General features: G+C 42.0%; 1 protein-coding gene across 1 annotated transcript in view; it reads left to right on the forward strand.

Moving 5' to 3' along the window:
• Positions 1-22,238, forward strand: part of nxn (nucleoredoxin) — a 103,104-nt gene that overhangs the window by 38,382 nt on the left and 42,484 nt on the right. Inside the window, exon 2 of the mRNA XM_061878285.1 lies at positions 17,351-17,468. Coding sequence (XP_061734269.1) covers positions 17,351-17,468 — 118 coding nt within the window. The remainder of the gene's footprint in view (positions 1-17,350; positions 17,469-22,238) is intronic.

Consider the following 22,238-nt stretch of genomic DNA (forward strand, 5'->3'; position numbering starts at 1 on the left):
ATCAGTCATAATCTGCATTCTTGATTTAATTGCTAATAAGCTCATCTATTATTATTTACAGTTAAAATGAGTTAAAAGGGAATTGATTTGATGTATACATGTATTTAATGTTAATTATGTGACAAACATCCATCCATCCATTTCTACCGCTTCTTCCCTTTGGGGTCGCTGGTGCCCATCTCAGCTACAATCAGGCGGAAGGCAGGTTATTTGACAAACACTGACACTGAATTGACTTCTTTTCTACTTGATAGCCTAACAAAGGGTTAAGTAAAATACTGCATGGTCCACAATTCATTGCGGCAAACCGCATGTTAGAAAGAGCTGGGCCAGGTGCATTGTGGTTAATGAGATTGTAAGAAAGAGCTGGGCCAGGTGCATTGTGGTTAATGAGATTGTAAGAAAGAGCTGGGCCAGGTGCATTGTGGTTAATGAGATTGTTAGATGTTAGAAAGAGCTGGGCCAGGTGCATTGTGGTTAATGAGATTGTTAGATGTTAGAAAGAGCTGGGCCAGGTGCATTGTGGTTAATGAGATTGTTAGGTGTTAGAAAGAGCTGGGCCAGGTGCATTGTGGTTAATGAGATTGTTAGATGTTAGAAAGAGTGGGGCCAGGTGCATTGTGGTTAATGAGATTGTTAGATGTTAGAAAGAGTGGGGCCAGGTGCATTGTGGTTGATGAGTTTGAGCATTACGAGCCTACGGTTGAATGAATGAATGAATGACAGTTAACAAGATAAAAGGATTGTTTTCTACGACCATTTTTTTGTTTTGTAAAGTACAACTTTGTTTACACATTTCCGACGTCCTGTCCAGTACTTTGATTGTAGTTCATCTCCAGTTAGAGAGCCGCCCTGAGATGTGTAGGTTGTCAGTTCATACCAAAGACTATAAAAATGAGAGCCGTTACCTCCCTGCTTGGCACTCAGCATCAAGGCTTGGAATTGGGGGTTAAATCATCAGAAATGATTCCCGGGCGTGGCTACCACTGCTGCTCACTGCTCCCCTCACCTCCCAGGTTGTGAACAAGGGGATGGATCAAATGCAGGACACACATTTCACCACACCTAGTGTGTGTGTGACTATCATTGCTACTTTAACCTAACTTTAACTTAATATATTGAATGATCTAAAAGATGTGCTTAAAGTATTGCAAAGGAAAATCTGCTAAAAAAAAATGATGTACTTCCTTGTTTTGTATTGTTCTGTTTGGGAAAACCGGGTCACATTTGAGAGCAGAATCCCATTTTCCTGATTGGGACAAACAGGATTGGAACATACCTCAGCAAGTATGCCCTCCCCGCTTTCCATGGATTATTGTGCAGCCCGTCACCTTTTGTCCTCACCTTCCCCCTCACCGCCCTGGTGTGCATTCCTGCACTCAGCCTTGTTTGTGGAAGGACAGAGGAGAGGAGGAACTGAGAGGCCTGCAAAGGTGGCAAAGAAACATGGGAATGAGAAGCAGGCTGATAGCGATCTAGGCTGGGCCTCTTCCAGGAGATAATGGGAAGGCTGTAATGTGTCGGCCTAGATTGATAAACCTCATCATCTCCTCTGCTCTGCTCTGCTGCAAGACATCGTTTCACACACCAGCGGTCTCTACTTTTCTAAGAATACTGACCACCATTTTAGTGGGCCAGGTCAGGGCTGCACTGGGCCAGTGTTTCCAGCAAATGTTCCTGTGAAACTATCACTTTTGACATGGAAATATAGAGCAGTGCCATGTATCTGACAGAATATGTGTTATTAACACCACATATTGCAATAAAACATGTGCAGAGCATCTACTCACATCCATCATTTTTAACAGACTACTTCTATGACTAATGGAACAATAGTGGACCCAATGCCCTTAAAGAAATAGCACTGACTGAGGATTGGACTTCCTGAGCTAAAAGAGGATAATGTGTTACAAATGTTGTTTGTTATTATACGTCACATACTTCTTTCACTTAAAAGTACAGTGGATTCTCCATTTATGAACTGTGCGTGTGTGCGTGTGTGCGTATGTGTGTGTGTGTGTGTGCGTGTGTGTGTGTGTGTGTGTGTGTGTGTGTGTGTGTGTGTGTGTGTGGATAGATAGATGGATAGTACTTTATTGATTCCTTCAGGAAATTGTAAAATATACATATATACATATACATACATACATACACACACATATCACGGTGGAAGAGGGGTTAGTGCGTCTGCCTCACAATACGAAGGTCCTGCAGTCCTGGGTTCAATCCCAAGCTCGGGATCTTTCTGTGTGGAGTTTGCATGTTCTCCCTGTGAATGCGTGGGTTCCGGCTTCCTCCCACCTCCAAAGACATACACCTGGGGATAGGTTGATTGGCAACACTAAATGGTCCCTAGTGTGTGAATATGAGTTTATATATATATATATATATATATATATATATATATATATATATATATATATATATATATATATATATATTAAGGGGACGGGCAATATGTGGATATATATGTATATATATACGTATGTGTATGTATACATCATGTATATTTGTGTACACAGACCTCAATAAATAAATACAATAAACATATTTGTATTTTTGGGCTTCACGGTGGCAGAGGGGTTAGTGCGTCTGCCTCACAATACGAAGGTCCTGCAGTCCTGGGTTCAAATCCAGGCTCGGGATCTTTCTGTGTGGAGTTTGCATGTTCTCCCCGTGAATGCGTGGGTTCCCTCCGGGTACTCCGGCTTCCTCCCACCTCCAAAGACATGCACCTGGGGATAGGTTGATTGGCAACACTAAATGGTCCCCAGTGTGTGAATGTTGTCTATCTGTGTTGGCCCTGTGATGAGGTGGCGACTTGTCCAGGGTGTACCCCGCCTTCCGCCCGATTGTAGCTGAGATAGGCGCCAGCGCCCCCCGCGACCCCGAAAGGGAATAAGCGGTAGAAAATGGATGGATGGATGGATATTTGTATTTTGTATTAATGTGGTTGTGATTGTTTTCTCTTTTTACCCCAATTTGTAAGTGTTTGCATGTTTGGAGAGCATCCTCTTCATTGTATTTGCTCCAATCCGTTTTACGACTGTTTGTGGTCTTCCATGACTCACATTAATAGGACAGCCTCCTTGCATTCCTCATTTCAATCCTGCTCCAGACTTTGGAAAGTGCAGATGTCTTGGAAAATAATATGTTGCTTTTATTCTTTTCTTCATCTGGACACCATGTTTGCTTCATCTCCTGAAAGTCTGTTTACGCACTCCTCATCTCAATATTCTTTTCATTTAGTTCTGACAAAGATCTAAATGTGGTTAAAATCTTGAAATATATTGAAGTATTTATCAGGAATAAATAAAAACAGTTGATGTATTTAAATAATCAGCCATGTCAAAAAACATCACTGTTTTGACTTTTTTTATAAACAACAAAAGAGACGGAAGGGAATAATTGTTTTTAATAGCTAAGGAATTGTGTCCTCAAGATGAATGCATTATTCACTGAAAAGAAAATTCCAAAACATATATGTCACAAAAACAATGTGCTCGTCGCACTATAAAAAGGTTTCAACTTTGACCCCACAAACCTTCCCTGTCAATCAACCCCTTTGTTAGTGGTGATTTCCCCCTGAAAATAGGACGTGTGTGTGTGTGTGTGTGTGTGTGTGTGTGTGTGTGTGTGTGTGTGTGTGTGTGTGTGTGTGTGTGTGTGTGTGTGTGTGTGTGTGTGTGTGTGTGTGTGTGCGTATGCGTTGAAATGATCTTGCTGGTTTTTAAAGATGTCTTGTCTGCATCAAAAGCAGCTTTACAGCAAAAGTATGAGTAAAACTGCTGTGACGTCCATGAAGATCATTCATTAGAACACTCCTTACTAGCAAAATAAAGCAACAAGTTGTTATGCAAAGCTGTTTTCTCACACACACACTGATCATTCACAAGTTTTATGTGACACAAGCACACTTTTTTTTTTAATGCCATAAAAATGTTAACTAACAATGGACACACCTTCTTCTCATTCAATCTTTATTTCCATGACTATTTATATTGTAGATTGTCACATCAAAACCATGAATTAAAACGTGGAGTTATGGACTTAACAAAAAAAGGTGAAATAACTGAAAACATGTTTTATGTTCTAGTTTCTTCAAAATAGCCACCCTTTGCTCTGATTACTGCATGCAAATTGTTGTATGTGTTACCTTCTTGAGAGCTGAGACAAAAGCTTCCCTCTTTAGGACCACCTATACTAGATATATAAAGATGTGTATTTACAACATGAATTATATATACATACTATGCAAATATAAAATAGCTTGTTGTGAATAATGAGTTGGAATTTCACAAGAGAAACTTTGAATTTTGGCAGTATTTTAATAAAAGTCATCATTTTACTCAGCACAAGTCAATATTTTACAAGAAAAACTGAACATTTGTGCAAAGTTTTGATAAAAGTTGGAATTTTACTCGATAATAGTCGCAGTTTTACAAGAAAAGCTTCAAATTTTGGAGATTTTATGAAAAGGCTCGTAATTTTACTCGACAAAAGTTAAAATTCTAGAAGGGAACTTGAAAATTTTGGCAATGTTATAAAAATAATCGGAATTTTACTTGGCAAAAATATGACAAAAGTCATCATTTTACTGAAAATATATCGCTGTTTTACAAAAACAACCAAGAAATTGGCGATATTGTGATAAGTCAGAATTTGATATGGCAAAAGTTGCCGTTTTGCATTAAAAAGTAATAATTTTACAAGAAATGTTTGCAATATTACAGGAAAATATTGGAATATTTGTAGGAAAAAAGTTGACACTGTGAGAAGAACAATTAAAAAAGATTTACATTTTTTGTTTCTAATTGTTTTTTTTACATTATTTACTTCAAGTTCTAACAGTATGTCTCTATATACATATTTATTTTTATTTTTTTATTAATTTTGGCCAAAGGGGGCGCATATCAATTTCTTACACACACTTGTTATTTCATATGTTGACCAGAGGGGGAGCACTGTTAAAAGCGACACACAGCCAGTTTGAAAAATCCCTCCTTTTTGGGACCACCCTCACTTTGATGGATGGTTTTTTGTATTGGGACCATAATTTTGGTCCTAACTTATTCACCGGTCCTCATATAGAAGATACTTTTCCTTCTTGATGTCTCAAGAAGGGTAGAAATATAAGAACACACACACACACACACACAGAGAGAGAAACTTCTACCATACGTTGAGATATTTGCTGCGGTAACGAAGGGAAAATATGCCACTAAAGTCTCAAATTCCACACAACTGGTTTGGGCGAAGTGTGTCCTAATAGTGGGTGTGGGTTAGTTTTTGCCTTTTCCTTCACTTAGATCAGGGGTGTCAAAGTCATTTTAGCACAGGGGCCCCACCGAGGAACATATGTGCACACGCGGGCCGGACTAATAAAATCATGGCATTCAACTTAAAAATTAAAGACAATTTCAGATTGTTTTCTTTGTCTTACTTTAATAAAATTCTGAAAATATTGCAATGAAAATATAAAAAAAAAAAAAAAAGTTTAGACCCATGAAGGAAAGAAGGAAGTGAATCTTATTACCGTTGCGATGCCTGGGTTCATTTATTTTTTTGTGTAAGACCACAGCTACCAATTATAGTCTGGAGCGCCACGCACAGAGGGTCCGGTGGGGTATTCATATGGATATTAAAGTCCTCCATTATAATTATATTGTCGGCGTGCGTCACTAGATCAGCAACAAACTCTGAGAACTCACTGATAGTCTGAATAGGGCCCTGGGGGGGCGGTAGATAACAGCCAGGTAGAGAGGCAGCGGTGCAACAGACCTCATAGTAATCACCTCAAATGATTTATATTTATTACATAGGTTGGGGGTAAGGTTTTCATTGTATATTAGTGCGACCCCTCCACCACTCACCCTCACCTCTTTTCAGGGGACGGGCAATATGTGCATTCGTATAGTTAGGAGGAGATGCCTCATTCGGTGCAAAAAAAATGTCTGGTATGAGCCAGGTTTCGTTAAGATTGTTGTCTCTAATGACCTCACTAACTAATAACGTTTTGGGAGACAATGGTCTTATGTTTAAAAAGCTCACATTAGTATATGACGTTGTGGCTTGTGCAGCCCTTTGAGACACTTGTGATTTAGGGCTATATAAGTAAACATTGATTGATTGGTTGATTGATTGATTGATTGATTGATTGATTGATTGAAGTGAATGAATGTTTAGAACTGAATACATTTACATATGCAAAAAAATTTGTTTTATTTCGTATTATTTCTTTAATAAATGAAATAACGTTTATGGCAACCTTTTTCCAGAATGTGAGATACAACAGGATAGTGTAGAACACAATATAGAATGGGAGATATAACAGGATAATCCCTACATTTATTATTTGTTTCCAAAACAGTGGCTCCTCAAAAACTTACTGTGGGACCCTATTTTTATGACTTGATGGGGTCTCATTTGAAAATTCCTACCACCAACACTGCTGGAGTGTAATACTAATCAAATATCATTCCGGCGGTGCATTGATCATTCATCTGGCCCGCGGGCCTAGATGTTGATACTCCTGACTGTGAAGAATGCACTACCCACCTGATAAGTCGGCAGGAGAAAGAGAATATACAGTATTTTCTGCTCACCCATGCTCCCCAGTGGTTGTTTGAGCACACTGCAGCTAGTCCTGGATAGTCCTACTCCTTGATGCTTTAGGATTCTCAGAAGCATAACTGCAGCCTTAGCTGCTGTAAATATGTCCTCCATGGTGGGATATTAACTCATGAGTCACCACATGGCAGCCAGTAAAAGCAGTTTGTTTTGCTTAGTAACACCCTTTTAGTCCTTCTCTGTGAACCTGAATGTAGCCTATGAAGTGACTTAAGTGTGTGAGAGTGGTTTAGTGTCGGCATGAAACCAGAAAGATTGCATGTGTGCTTGCAGGAGAAGAGGAGTTGGAGTGAGTGTTGCCTGGGAGAGACCACTGGGCTATAAAAACACTAAGCAGATGTGACTTTTTCATGACAAGGAGAGGAAACAGCTTAATGGGCAGGATGTCAAGTGTCAGTTAATGTCACAAACATACTTTCATGATGGTTCAGGTTCCAACCTTCCATTGGGCCAACTTGGTGTTGCATGAAGAGTTGAGGGACAGGACTGTGACTAGTAGGAACATGCTGCCCCTCACAGCTCTGTGCAGGTCTTTTAGGAGCGGGAAAGGTCTCAGTGAAGGCACATGTGGACAAAAACCACAACGCCGGGCCAAACTTCCGCATCCGGTAGAAATCCGGGGTGAGTGTGCCCAACATGGTTGTTGCTGCAACTCACTTGGACAAATCCAGACAGCATTTCAGAGTTTAAGTTAAGTTAAAGTAGCAATGATTGTCACACACACACACACACACACACACACACTAGGTGTGGTGAAATTTGTTGTCTGCATTCGACCCATTCCCTTGTTCACTCCCTGGGAGGTGAGGGGAGCAGTGAGCAGCAGCAGTGGCCACGCCCGGGAATCATTTCTGGTGATTTAACCCCCAATTCCAAGCCTTGATGCTGAGTGCCAAGCAGGCAGGTCATGGCTCCCATTTTTATAGTCTTTGGTATGACTCGGCCGGGGTTTGAACTCAGGGTGGACACTCTAACCCACGGGTGCCCATTACATCGATCGCGATCGACTGGTCGATCTCAGAGGGTCTGTCAGTCGATCTCAAGCCAGGCATTAAAAAATGTACATAAAAATGAGCAATCATCAATCATAGCAAGACTTCACTTTCGTCAGTTGTTTGACATTCTCGGCACCCGAGGATCTTGTGAGATGACGCTGGCTGCTGCCAGCTCATATTTAAGAAAAAAATCACTAACAGGGCGGACGCAGAGAAACACATTTTATTTCTAGAGACTCCGTACCTACTGTCAAAACTCTAAAGAGCGACTGCACAGTTCCTGTCTTCACCATAAAAGACCTGTTTCATCCTGCCTGTGCAAACAAAATAAGAGTCTCAGAAAGCTAGCAAGCTACGGAGTTTGATGCCAATGTATTCTTTCTCACTTGCTTGCCCACCCGCACACTCACTGACGTCACTCACCTGCTGCCAGACATTAAAGGGCCACACACATATGCTACTCTCATAACAAAGTGTTTAAAAAGGAGTATGCAAGTTGGACAAATGAGATGCCAAATCCAACCACTTTCATGTGGTATTGGACAGAAAGGAGGACTTTTTTTTTCCTCCATTTGAAAATGCGGACGTTATCAGCACCACTGTCTGATTCCAATCAATGCAAGTCATCAGAATCAGGTAATACACCAACTTATATTCTTGTCTTCATGAAAGAAAGGAATCTATGTGTGTTAAACATGCTTGTATTATCATTAAACACCATTAACTTGTTAACAAAAATGTCTCTTTCATAAATAAATACATATAAATTATAAATAGGAATGAGGTAGATCTCCTCGACTTGGTCAATTGAAAAGTAGCTCGCCTGCAGAAAAAGTGTGAGCGCCCCTGCTCTAACCACTAGGCCACTGGGTAGGTGAACTATGTAGAACTATATTGTTGCTTTTTCTATTTTCTTTTATTGTAGCATGTTGCACACAAAACTTTCAGCATCCACGCCTCAGTCCATAAGTTTCTTCTTTTTCTCTTTCTTCTTGTTATGTGACATTCATCCTCCACTGTTGCCATTTCTATTATAAAATAGTGTCAAGTTTCTATTATATCTGTCAATAAACTCACCATGAAAGCACTAAAACATACCTAAAACACTAAAACACACATTTCTAGTATAAAGTAGTGTAAAGTTCTTACTTATATCTGTCAGTAAACTCACCATGAAATCACTAAAACATACTTAAAACACTAAAACATACATCTCTGATATAAAGTAGTTTAAGGTTCTTACTTATATCTGTCAGTAAACCTACCTAAAAACATACCTTCCATCTATCCATTTTCCTACCACTTATTTCCTTTGGGGTCGCGGGGGGCGCTGGTGCCTACAATCGGGCGGAAGGCTGCATACACCCTGGACAAGTCACCACCTCATCGCAGGGCCAACACAGAGAGACAGACAACATTCACACACTAGGGACCATTTAGTGTTGCCAATCAACCTATCCCCAGGTGCATGTCTTTGGAGGTGGGAGGGGCCTATCCCCAGGTGCATGTCTTTGGAGGTGGGAGGGGCCTATCCCCAGGTGCATGTCTTTGGAGGTGGGAGGGGCCTATCCCCAGGTGCATGTCTTTGGAGGTGGGAGGGGCCTATCCCCAGGTGCATGTCTTTGGAGGTGGGAGGGGCCTATCCCCAGGTGCATGTTTTTGGAGGTGGGAGGGGCCTATCCCCAGGTGCATGTCTTTGGAGGTGGGAGGGGTCAATCCCCAGGTGTATGTCTTTGGAGGTGGGAGGGGCCTATCCCCAGGTGCATGTTTTTGGAGGTGGGAGGGGCCTATCCCCAGGTGCATGTTTTTGGAGGTGGGAGGGGCCTATCCCCAGGTGCATGTCTTTGGAGGTGGGAGGGGCCTATCCCCAGGTGCATGTTTTTGGAGGTGGGAGGGGCCTATCCCCAGGTGCATGTTTTTGGAGGTGGGAGGGGCCTATCCCCAGGTGCATGTCTTTGGAGGTGGGAGGGGCCTATCCCCAGGTGCATGTCTTTGGAGGTGGGAGGGGCCAATCCCCAGGTGCATGTCTTTGGAGGTGGGAGGGGCCTATCCCCAGGTGCATGTCTTTGGAGGTGGGAGGGGCCAATCCCCAGGTGCATGTCTTTGTAGGTGGGAGGGCCCTATCCCCAGGTGCATGTCTTTGGAGGTGGGAGGGGCCTATCCCCAGGTGCATGTCTTTGGAGGTGGGAGGAAGCCAGAGTACCCGGAGGCAACCCACGCATTCACAGAGAAAGATCCTGAACCCGGGATTAAACCCTGACTACTAAGGACCTTCGTATTGTGAGGCAGACGCACTAACCCCTCTGCCACCGTGAAGTAAAAACATACCTAAAACACTAAAACATAAATTCCCAATATAAAGTAGTGTCAAGTTCTTACTTATATCGATCAGTAAAGTCACCATGAAAGCACTAAAACATACTGGTGTTGTGACTTTACATTATTCACCCAAGGGACTTTACTTATTAGAGTTCAGGTCAAGGGACACATTTCCGGGTGTTGTTGTTGTTGTACTAGTTATCCTTGGAATGAGGAAATGCTTCTCTGTTATTGATTGAAGTGAAGTGAAATATATTTATATAGCGCTTTGTCTCTAGTGACTCAAAGCACTTTACATAGTGAAACCCAATATTTACTATTCTTTTATTGCTATTTTAATTTTTCCTGAAGGAATCAATGAAGTACTATCCATCTATCTATTTGGAGATGTGGTCTGTGCTTCTCTTGTATGTCAGTGCACGTTTGTACTGATCCTCCATGAGCTGTGGGGGGGAAACAATCTCATAACTTCAAAGAAGTCCAATACTTGACCTGTTTTAAGATCCAAGCACTGTTCCAGACACACCAAGGATGGAGTCAGAACTGTTTGGGATGGAGATAAGAAATAAAAGATAGACAATCTAATAAGGTTTTGGGTATGCAAAGAGGTGTATATGCATACCGCCATGGTGATCTTTGACCTTGCAGAATGTAAGCCTGAGAGACAATAAAGCGGGAAGTGACGCTCCTTTTATGACACTACAGACCCCCCCACACCCCCCCATGTTCCGCTCTTTAGTCCATACAGAGACCCGGCTAGGACTTAGGGGGTCTATTCACGGAGGGGACACCCCCCCGCCCCCCCACATTCCCCCTAAAGCACTCTGACACCTGCTTCTCTTCCCAAGACCATTCATTTATTACTGAATTATTAACAATGCGGGGGGGGTTGCCAAGGCAACAGGACTAGCGGTAAAAGGTGTCGGCGCCGGGGGGGTTAATTGAAAAGGCAATTTATCAGCCGTCTGGGCAGGAGGATGAATGTTGGTGCTTTTCAATCAAGCCGTGGTCCATGGCCGTGGTCTTGCAGGGACTTTGTCCTCTCAGAGTGGATCTGGCGGTTGGTGGAGGACAAGCCAGGAGGAAAGTGCTGCCATGACACACCTGGCAAGGTGGGGCGGTAAAGAGGGGTCAGGAAGACTGCAGGACAGTAAAGTGCTGCTGGAGGGTTCAGGTTGGGCTTTGTAGTCAGGAGACTTTTTTTTTTCCTGAAGTGTCTGAGAGCTAAACTGCTTGGAGGAATATGAAGTTGTCCTGTGATGGAAGGCAGCACTCACACAATGTGACACTTTTCTCATGACTAAAGGAAGTGACAGCAGGAACATTCAGAGTGTGCCTGTGTGACACTTTTCTCATGACTAAAGGAAGTGACAGCAGGAACATTCAGAGTGTGCCTGTGTGACACTTTTCTCATGACTAAAGGAAGTGACAGCAGGAACATTCAGAGTGTGCCTGTGTGACACTTTTCTCATGACTAAAGGAAGTGACAGCAGGAACATTCAGAGTGTGCCTGTGTGACACTTTTCTCATGACTAATGGAAGTGACAGCAGGAACATTCAGAGTGTGCCTGTGTGACACTTTTCTCATGACTAAAGGAAGTGACAGCAGGAACATTCAGAGTGTGCCTGTGTGACACTTTTCTCATGACTAAAGGAAGTGACAGCAGGAACATTCAGAGTGTGCCTGTGTGACACTTTTCTCATGACTAAAGGAAGTGACAGCAGGAACATTCAGAGTGTGCCTGTCTGACACTTTTCTCATGACTAATGGAAGTGACAGCAGGAACATTCAGAGTGTGCCTGTGTGACACTTTTCTCATGACTAAAGGAAGTGACAGCAGGGACATTCAGAGTGTGCCTGTGTGACACTTTTCTCATGACTAATGGAAGTGACAGCAGGAACATTCAGAGTGTGCCTGTGTGACACTTTTCTCATGACTAAAGGAAGTGACAGCAGGAACATTCAGAGTGTGCCTGTGTGACACTTTTCTCATGACTAAAGGAAGTGACAGCAGGAACATTCAGAGTGTGCCTGTGTGACACTTTTCTCATGACTAAAGGAAGTGACAGCAGGAACATTCAGAGTGTGCCTGTGTGACACTTTTCTCATGACTAAAGGAAGTGACAGCAGGAACATTCAGAGTGTGCCTGTGTGACACTTTTCTCATGACTAATGGAAGTGACAGCAGAAACATTCAGAGTGTGCCTGTGTGACACTTTTCTCATGACTAAAGGAAGTGACAGCAGGAACATTCAGAGTGTGCCTGTGTGACACTTTTCTCATGACTAAAGGAAGTGACAGCAGGAACATTCAGAGTGTGCCTGTGTGACACTTTTCTCATGACTAAAGGAAGTGACAGCAGGAACATTCAGAGTGTGCCTGTGTGACACTTTTCTCATGACTAAAGGAAGTGACAGCAGGAACATTCAGAGTGTGCCTGTGTGACACTTTTCTCATGACTAAAGGAAGTGACAGCAGGAACATTCAGAGTGTGCCTGTGTGACACTTTTCTCATGACTAAAGGAAGTGACAGCAGGAACATTCAGAGTGTGCCTGTGTGACACTTTTCTCATGACTAAAGGAAGTGACAGCAGGAACATTCAGAGTGTGCCTGTGTGACACTTTTCTCATGACTAATGGAAGTGACAGCAGGAACATTCAGAGTGTGCCTGTGTGACACTTTTCTCATGACTAAAGGAAGTGACAGCAGGAACATTCAGAGTGTGCCTGTGTGACACTTTTCTCATGACTAATGGAAGTGACAGCAGGAACATTCAGAGTGTGCCTGTGTGACACTTTTCTCATGACTAAAGGAAGTGACAGCAGAAACATTCAGAGTGTGCCTGTGTGACACTTTTCTCATGACTAAAGGAAGTGACAGCAGGAACATTCAGAGTGTGCCTGTGTGACACTTTTCTCATGACTAAAGGAAGTGACAGCAGGAACATTCAGAGTGTGCCTGTGTGACACTTTTCTCATGACTAAAGGAAGTGACAGCAGGAACATTCAGAGTGTGCCTGTGTGACACTTTTCTCATGACTAAAGGAAGTGACAGCAGGAACATTCAGAGTGTGCCTGTGTGACACTTTTCTCATGACTAAAGGAAGTGACAGCAGGAACATTCAGAGTGTGCCTGTGTGACACTTTTCTCATGACTAAAGGAAGTGACAGCAGGAACATTCAGAGTGTGCCTGTGTGACACTTTTCTCATGACTAATGGAAGTGACAGCAGGAACATACTCAGCCTTAATAGCAGATGATGATACTTGATACTCAGCCTTAATAGCAGATGATGATACTTGATACTCAGCCTTAATAACAGATGATGATACTTGATACTCAGCCTTAATAACAGATGATGATACTTGATACTCAGCCTTAATAGCAGATGATGATACTTGATACTCAGCCTTAATAGCAGATGATGATACTTGATACTCAGCCTTAATAGCAGATGATGATACTTGATACTCAGCCTTAATAGCAGACGATGATACTTGATACTCAGCCTTAATAACAGATGATGATACTTGATACTCAGCCTTAATAGCAGATGATGATACTTGATACTCAGCCTTAATAGCAGATGATGATACTTGATACTCAGCCTTAATAGCAGATGATGATACTTGATACTCAGCCTTAATAGCAGACGATGATACTTGATACTCAGCCTTAATAACAGATGATGATACTTGATACTCAGCCTTAATAACAGATGATGATACTTGATACTCAGCCTTAATAGCAGATGATGATACTTGATACTCAGCCTTAATAGCAGATGATGATACTTGATACTCAGCCTTAATAGCAGATGATGATACTTGATACTCAGCCTTAATAGCAGACGATGATACTTGATACTCAGCCTTAATAACAGATGATGATACTTGATACTCAGCCTTAATAGCAGACGATGATACTTGATACTCAGCCTTAATAGCAGATGATGATACTTGATACTCAGCCTTAATAGCAGATGATGATACTTGATACTCAGCCTTAATAGCAGATGATGATACTTGATACTCAGCCTTAATAACAGATGATGATACTTGATACTCAGCCTTAATAACAGATGATGATACTTGATACTCAGCCTTAATAACAGATGATGATACTTGATACTCAGCCTTAATAGCAGATGATGATACTTGATACTCAGCCTAAATAGCAGACGATGATACTTGATACTCAGCCTTAATAGCAGACGATGATACTTGATACTCAGCCTTAATAGCAGATGATGATACTTGATACTCAGCCTTAATAACAGATGATGATACTGTACTTGATACTCAGCCTTAATAACAGATGATGATACTTGATACTCAGCCTTAATAACAGATGATGATACTTGATACTCAGCCTTAATAACAGATGATACTTGATACTCAGCCTTAATAGCAGATGATGATATTTGATACTCAGCCTAAATAGCAGACGATGATACTTGATACTCAGCCTTAATAGCAGACGATGATACTTGATACTCAGCCTTAATAGCAGACGATGATACTTGATACTCAGCCTTAATAGCAGACGATGATACTTGATACTCAGCCTTAATAGCAGACGATGATACTTGATACTCAGCCTTAATAGCAGATGATGATACTTGATACTCAGCCTAAATAGCAGATGATGATACTTGATACTCAGCCTAAATAGCTGATGATGATACTTGATACTCAGCCTTAATAGCAGATGATGATACTTGATACTCAGCCTTAATAGCAGACGATGATACTTGATACTCAGCCTTAATAGCAGATGATGATACTTGATACTCAGCCTAAATAGCAGATGATGATACTTGATACTCAGCCTTAATAGCAGATGATGATACTTGATACTCAGCCTAAATAGCAGATGATGATACTTGATACTCAGCCTTAATAGCAGATGATGATACTTGATACTCAGCCTAAATAGCAGATGATGATACTTGATACTCAGCCTTAATAGCAGATGATGATACTTGATACTCAGCCTAAATAGCAGATGATGATACTTGATACTCAGCCTAAATAGCAGATGATGATACTTGATACTCAACCTTAATAGCAGATGATGATACTTGATACTCAGCCTAAATAGCAGATGATGATACTTGATACTCAGCCTTAATAGCAGATGATGATACTTGATACTCAGCCTTAATAGCAGACGATGATACTTGATACTCAGCCTTAATAGCAGACGATGATACTTGATACTCAGCCTTAATAGCAGACGATGATACTTGATACTCAGCCTTAATAGCAGACGATGATACTTGATACTCAGCCTTAATAGCAGATGATGATACTTGATACTCAGCCTTAATAGCAGATGATGATACTTGATACTCAGCCTTAATAGCAGATGATGATACTTGATACTCAGCCTTAATAGCAGATGATGATACTTGATACTCAGCCTTAATAGCAGACGATGATACTTGATACTCAGCCTTAATAACAGATGATGATACTTGATACTCAGCCTTAATAACAGACGATGATACTTGATACTCAGCCTTAATAGCAGATGATGATACTTGATACTCAGCCTTAATAGCAGATGATGATACTTGATACTCAGCCTTAATAGCAGATGATGATACTTGATACTCAGCCTTAATAGCAGATGATGATACTTGATACTCAGCCTTAATAACAGATGATGATACTTGATACTCAGCCTTAATAACAGATGATGATACTTGATACTCAGCCTTAATAACAGATGATGATACTTGATACTCAGCCTTAATAGCAGATGATGATACTTGATACTCAGCCTAAATAGCAGACGATGATACTTGATACTCAGCCTTAATAGCAGACGATGATACTTGATACTCAGCCTTAATAGCAGATGATGATACTTGATACTCAGCCTTAATAACAGATGATGATACTGTACTTGATACTCAGCCTTAATAACAGATGATGATACTTGATACTCAGCCTTAATAACAGATGATGATACTTGATACTCAGCCTTAATAACAGATGATACTTGATACTCAGCCTTAATAGCAGATGATGATATTTGATACTCAGCCTAAATAGCAGACGATGATACTTGATACTCAGCCTTAATAGCAGACGATGATACTTGATACTCAGCCTTAATAGCAGATGATGATACTTGATACTCAGCCTTAATAGCAGACGATGATACTTGATACTCAGCCTTAATAGCAGACGATGATACTTGATACTCAGCCTTAATAGCAGATGATGATACTTGATACTCAGCCTAAATAGCAGATGATGATACTTGATACTCAGCCTAAATAGCTGATGATGATACTTGATACTCAGCCTTAATAGCAGATGATGATACTTGATACTCAGCCTTAATAGCAGACGATGATACTTGATACTCAGCCTTAATAGCAGATGATGATACTTGATACTCAGCCTAAATAGCAGATGATGATACTTGATACTCAGCCTTAATAGCAGATGATGATACTTGATACTCAGCCTAAATAGCAGATGATGATACTTGATACTCAGCCTTAATAGCAGATGATGATACTTGATACTCAGCCTAAATAGCAGATGATGATACTTGATACTCAGCCTTAATAGCAGATGATGATACTTGATACTCAGCCTAAATAGCAGATGATGATACTTGATACTCAGCCTAAATAGCAGATGATGATACTTGATACTCAACCTTAATAGCAGATGATGATACTTGATACTCAGCCTAAATAGCAGATGATGATACTTGATACTCAGCCTTAATAGCAGATGATGATACTTGATACTCAGCCTTAATAGCAGACGATGATACTTGATACTCAGCCTTAATAGCAGACGATGATACTTGATACTCAGCCTTAATAGCAGACGATGATACTTGATACTCAGCCTTAATAGCAGACGATGATACTTGATACTCAGCCTTAATAGCAGACGATGATACTTGATACTCAGCCTTAATAGCAGATGATGATACTTGATACTCAGCCTTAATAGCAGATGATGATACTTGATACTCAGCCTTAATAGCAGATGATGATACTTGATACTCAGCCTTAATAACAGATGATGATACTTGATACTCAGCCTTAATAGCAGATGATGATACTTGATACTCAGCCTTAATAACAGATGATGATACTTGATACTCAGCCTTAATAACAGATGATGATACTTGATACTCAGCCTAAATAGCAGATGATGATACTTGAGATATTAAGGATTGGAGTGTATTGACTTAAGGGAGGTGATTATCTTAACTCAAGGTATCGACGTCACACAGTCTTTGGGGGAACACAATTTGCTACTAGCTTTTCGGTTGAGTCGTCTCAAAGTCATGTTTATTAATATGTTATTGATCTGCAATGGGGAGAACATACCTTTTTCAATACTGACTCATGTTTTCCTTTTTGCAGATGAAGCTGTGGAACAAGTACAAGGTCACCAGTATCCCCTCCCTTGTGTTCGTGGATACCTCCACAGGGAAGGTGGTGTGTCGGAACGGTTTACTGGTGGTTAGAGACGACCCCAAAGGTGAGCCACCAAAGTGCACACCTAACCAAACGTCCCACTGACACACCCACTCACCTCACCCTTCTGACACACCCACTCACCTCACCCTTCTGACACACCCACTCACCTCACCCTTCTGACACACCCACTCACCTCACCCTTCTGACACACCCACTCACCTCACCCTTCTGACACACCCACTCACCTCACCCTTCTGACACACCCACTCACCTCACCCTTCTGACACACCCACTCACCTCACCCTTCTGACACACCCACTCACCTCACCCTTCTGGCACACCCACTCACCTCACCCTTCTGACACACCCACTCACCTCACCCTTCTGACATACACACCCACTCACCTCACCCTTCTGACATACCCACCCACTCACCTCACCCTTCTGACACACCCACTCACCTCACACTTCTGACACACCCACTCACCTCACACTTCTGACATACCCACCCACTCACCTCACCCTTCTGACATACCCACCCACTCACCTCACCCTTCTGACACACCCACTCACCTCACACTTCTGACACACCCACTCACCTCACCCTTCTGACACACCCACTCACCTCACCCTTCTGACACACCCACTCACCTCACCCTTCTGACACACCCACTCACCTCACCCTTCTGACATACACACCCACTCACCTCACCCTTCTGACATACACACCCACTCACCTCACCCTTCTGACATACCCACCCACTCACCTCACCCTTCTGACACACCCACTCACCTCACACTTCTGACATACCCACCCACTCACCTCACCCTTCTGACATACCCACCCACTCACCTCACCCTTCTGACACACCCACTCACCTCACACTTCTGACACACCCACTCACCTCACCCTTCTGACACACCCACTCACCTCACACTTCTGACACACCCACTCACCTCACACTTCTGACACACCCACTCACCTCACACTTCTGACACACCCACTCACCTCACACTTCTGACACACCCACTCAACTCACACTTCTGAGTCAAAGTGATTAATCATGTGTTTCCCACTATGATATAGAGTAAAAGTGATATAATGAAGACAACACATGATGTAAGTGTCTATATTAGCCTACTATCAAAATGATTTTAAAAGTCTTATACAAGTGTCATAATGAAGACAACACATGATGTAAGTGTCTATATTACACAGTGGCACAAACATTCATGTCATTTCCAAAACATAAAGTGCAAGATTGTCAGAGACATTTTAAAACAAGCTATGAGTGCACTTTTGTGCATGATGTCACTAAGATGACATATCAAAACAACACTCAATTAAAGTGCACTTTTTGTACAGAACACCACTACAATAGTTTCAAACAAATAAAGTGCACTTTTGTGCATGATGTCACACAAGATATTTCAATAAGTGTCAAATAAAAATGAGCTGCATAATAGGATATCAAATAGTGTATGTCCTTCACTATGTGGTTGGTTCCTGCAGACGTTATCTACTTCTGTTGTTGAATATTTGTTTCATACGGTGTTGATGTGGAAATGGTTGCTTGGGCATTTTGTGGGTGTGGCACCGAATGGAGATGTTGACATGCGGAGTAGACACTCTTCATTCTCTAGCGGGTGACTTTTCAAATGATGCTACATATTAGCAGTAATGCTACTTTTTGTAGCAACGCTTTTGCCGCATACTTGACATATTACGGTTGTCTGTTCAACATCTTCCCGCTTGAAGCCAAACCACCACCAGACAATGGACCCACTGCTGTTTTGCTTCAGAATTAATTCTTCCTGCATTTGTTACCATATTTGCACCTTCTTTCCCTCATTTTACCACTCGCACCACTCCGCTAGCACCACAGCTAACCTTACCTTGCTGCTACTTCGCTTCTCCGCGAGGGCGTGTACGTATGTGACATATGTGATGTATGTAAGAAGGTGCGCTTGTTTTATGTCTCTGAGAGAAGCAGAGACAAGAGAGTGAGAAGAGCCTGTAGTGTGATGATAGCAGCTAAAAGCAACTGCGTGAGAAGGTATACTCCAATATCACCATACAGTCATTTTCTGTATCGCACAGAGACAAACCCGCCATATATCCAGTATATTCCGTATATTCCATATATCCAGTATATTCCATATATCCAGTATATTCCATATATCCAGTATATTCCATATATCCAGTATATTCCATATATCGGCCAGCCCTAATTCATTCATACTGTAACGACTTGCTGGTGGTAATGTTTTATTTTTGTTTGGTTATATTTAGATGTTAATTTTTTCTGAAAGTGTACTGGCAGAGTGTTGTGGTGTGTCTGCCAGTAAAGTCTGGAGACAAAAGAATGTGTAAAAGAGGGAACTGGGTCAGTTCTTAGCATAAAATTGGCAATAAAGGTTAAAAATATAGCATCGACATTTGACTACCTCTGGAAACTACGATACTTTATATTACTTTAAAGGCCTACTGAAATGAGATGTTCTTATTTAAACGGGGATAGCAGCTCCATTCTATGTGTCATACTTCATCATTTCGCCATATTGCCTATTTTTGCTGAAAGGATTTAGTAGAGAACAGACGATAAAGTTCGCAACTTTTGGTCGCTAATAAAAAAGGCTTGCCTGTAGCGGAAGTAGCAGACGATGTGCGCGTGACGTCACGGGTTGTGGAGCTCCTCACATCTGAACATTGTTTACAATCATGGCCACCAGCAGCGAGAGCGATTCGGATCGAGAAAGCGACGATTTCCCCATTAATTTGAGCGCGGATGAAAGATTTGTGGATGGGGAAAGTGAGAGTGAAGGACTAGGAAAAAAAAAAAGACTATATAGTGGGAACGATCCATTACCTGCTTATTGTGTTACTAGTGTTTTAGTGAGATTATATGGCCGTACCTGTACAACCTGAAGGGCGGCCCGCACCTTTCTTCAGCACCAGTCGATGGGATCCTTTTCAATTTCTGTCTTGCCTCTGGTGAGGACGGTCGCCGTTCTCTGCGCTCCCTCCTACCCTGCTTGCTCTCTGCGTCTTGTCTTTGTCTGAACTTTTCTAAAGCCTTTTTCTTTGCGCTGTCCTCTAATCTAAATATTAAACATGAATATGATCAACTGGACTCTCGACGCAATCGACAGTCTTTTCAACAAGGAAAAGAGGTTCGGGGGAGCCTGGCTGCCCTGATGGAACCATCGCTGCGGGGTACGTGAGTGACTCCTGGAACTCATGGAGGATCATGTGCCTCTCAGCCCTTTCCATGGAGGACGTGGAAGACATCTACCTATTTGGAGCTGTGATCGCGGGCCACTTGCCGATTGGGCTGGGCATTGCTCTGGTGTATCGACAACTTCGGAAGACGACGGCAGCCACTCAAGGGGCCCAACGGCTGTTCAACGCAATTCAAGGATTGGGTCGGGCTGTGGGAACACAGACTGGAGCGATTTCTGATTTGAATCGCAAAATGGATCTCATCTTGGAGAAGTTTGCTGAGAAGGAATAACTAAATTGGATTTGAGAGATCCAGCACGGACAACAGAGCAGGCAAGTCATTGTTTGGACTGCTCGAAGAAAAATAACATCTTAATCTACGATTTGACTCCTTGAATGGTCTTGACACAATCAGGAACAGGCTGTTCTGATGAAAATCTCCCAAGAACTCCTCAAAGATAGACGCTTTTGACCTTCCTTCTTGTCAGCAACACCTGGAGTCGAACTTTGATCAGCCTCAGTCCATACAAAAACATTCATCATCTCACCCAAGTTAATTGAGCATACATGCACACATGACCCCCACCCTTGAAATCAACGCCTTCATCACCGCTTAATTCCTCTGGGGCTGTGGATGGCTGAGCAGCGTTATACAGCGGCAGCGGGTCTCCTCAAACCCAGCCCTCCCTCTGTTGCAAGTTGGTGTGATATACATACCATGTCTAAATGTGTGCTATGCTATGTGAGGTTTTTTATTCCTGGACTCAGTCTGGACCCCTCCTGAGGGTCTAGCCTTAGACTGATATCCCCCCCTCTCCCAATGTCACCCTTTTCTCACCTTTTTTAAGGAGCGCCGTACCTGGCTGATCCGTTGGTGGTCTCGTCTTGTCCTCCCCTCTAACAAATGTCTGCTCTTAGCGGGACTGTACCGAAAAATTTAATCTCGTTGTACTTGTGCAATGACAATAAAGATCTATTCTATTCTATTCTACAATTTAAAAGTGCTAAATCGGCATATTCTTGATGAAGTTATTCCAATGGATGGGTCAAAAAAGAATGATCTGTTAACAAACAAACTATTGTCAGGTGTGTCGGCTCCAAGAAGGAGATTTGTGAAAGCTTGAAAGCAGCATAAATATGTTCTGCTTTTGTCTTTTTATTGACGTGCTTGTCCTTTCATTGCAGTCGTCACAAAGATTTGATCATTCATTGGGCTGCAGGGTGTCTAGTTCTGCTCTTTAGGTGCTATCTTATAGAGCAGGGGTCAGCAACCTTTACCACTCAGAGACATTCTGACCTGTTTCACAAAATAAAGAAAATAATGGGAGCCACAAGACTCTTGAACTATATAATGAAATAACACTGTATACAGAGGGTTGTTTTACTCTGTGCTATGTCCTATAAACCAGGGGTCTCAGACTTCATATTTAATTGCGGCCCGCAATTAAATAAGAAGATTTGATGTTAGTGCAGTCAGTGAGTTTTATATGGATGCCACTTATTAGCATCATGCATACAATTCCTCCCAATTTGTCCGGGAGACTCGCGGGTTACAGAGTGACTATTCCCTCGGACATTAACACTGTCTTCAGTGCCCTCCACAAATTG

Source organism: Nerophis ophidion, linkage group LG18 (assembly GCF_033978795.1).
Source record: "Nerophis ophidion isolate RoL-2023_Sa linkage group LG18, RoL_Noph_v1.0, whole genome shotgun sequence".
Taxonomy (NCBI): domain Eukaryota; kingdom Metazoa; phylum Chordata; class Actinopteri; order Syngnathiformes; family Syngnathidae; genus Nerophis; species Nerophis ophidion.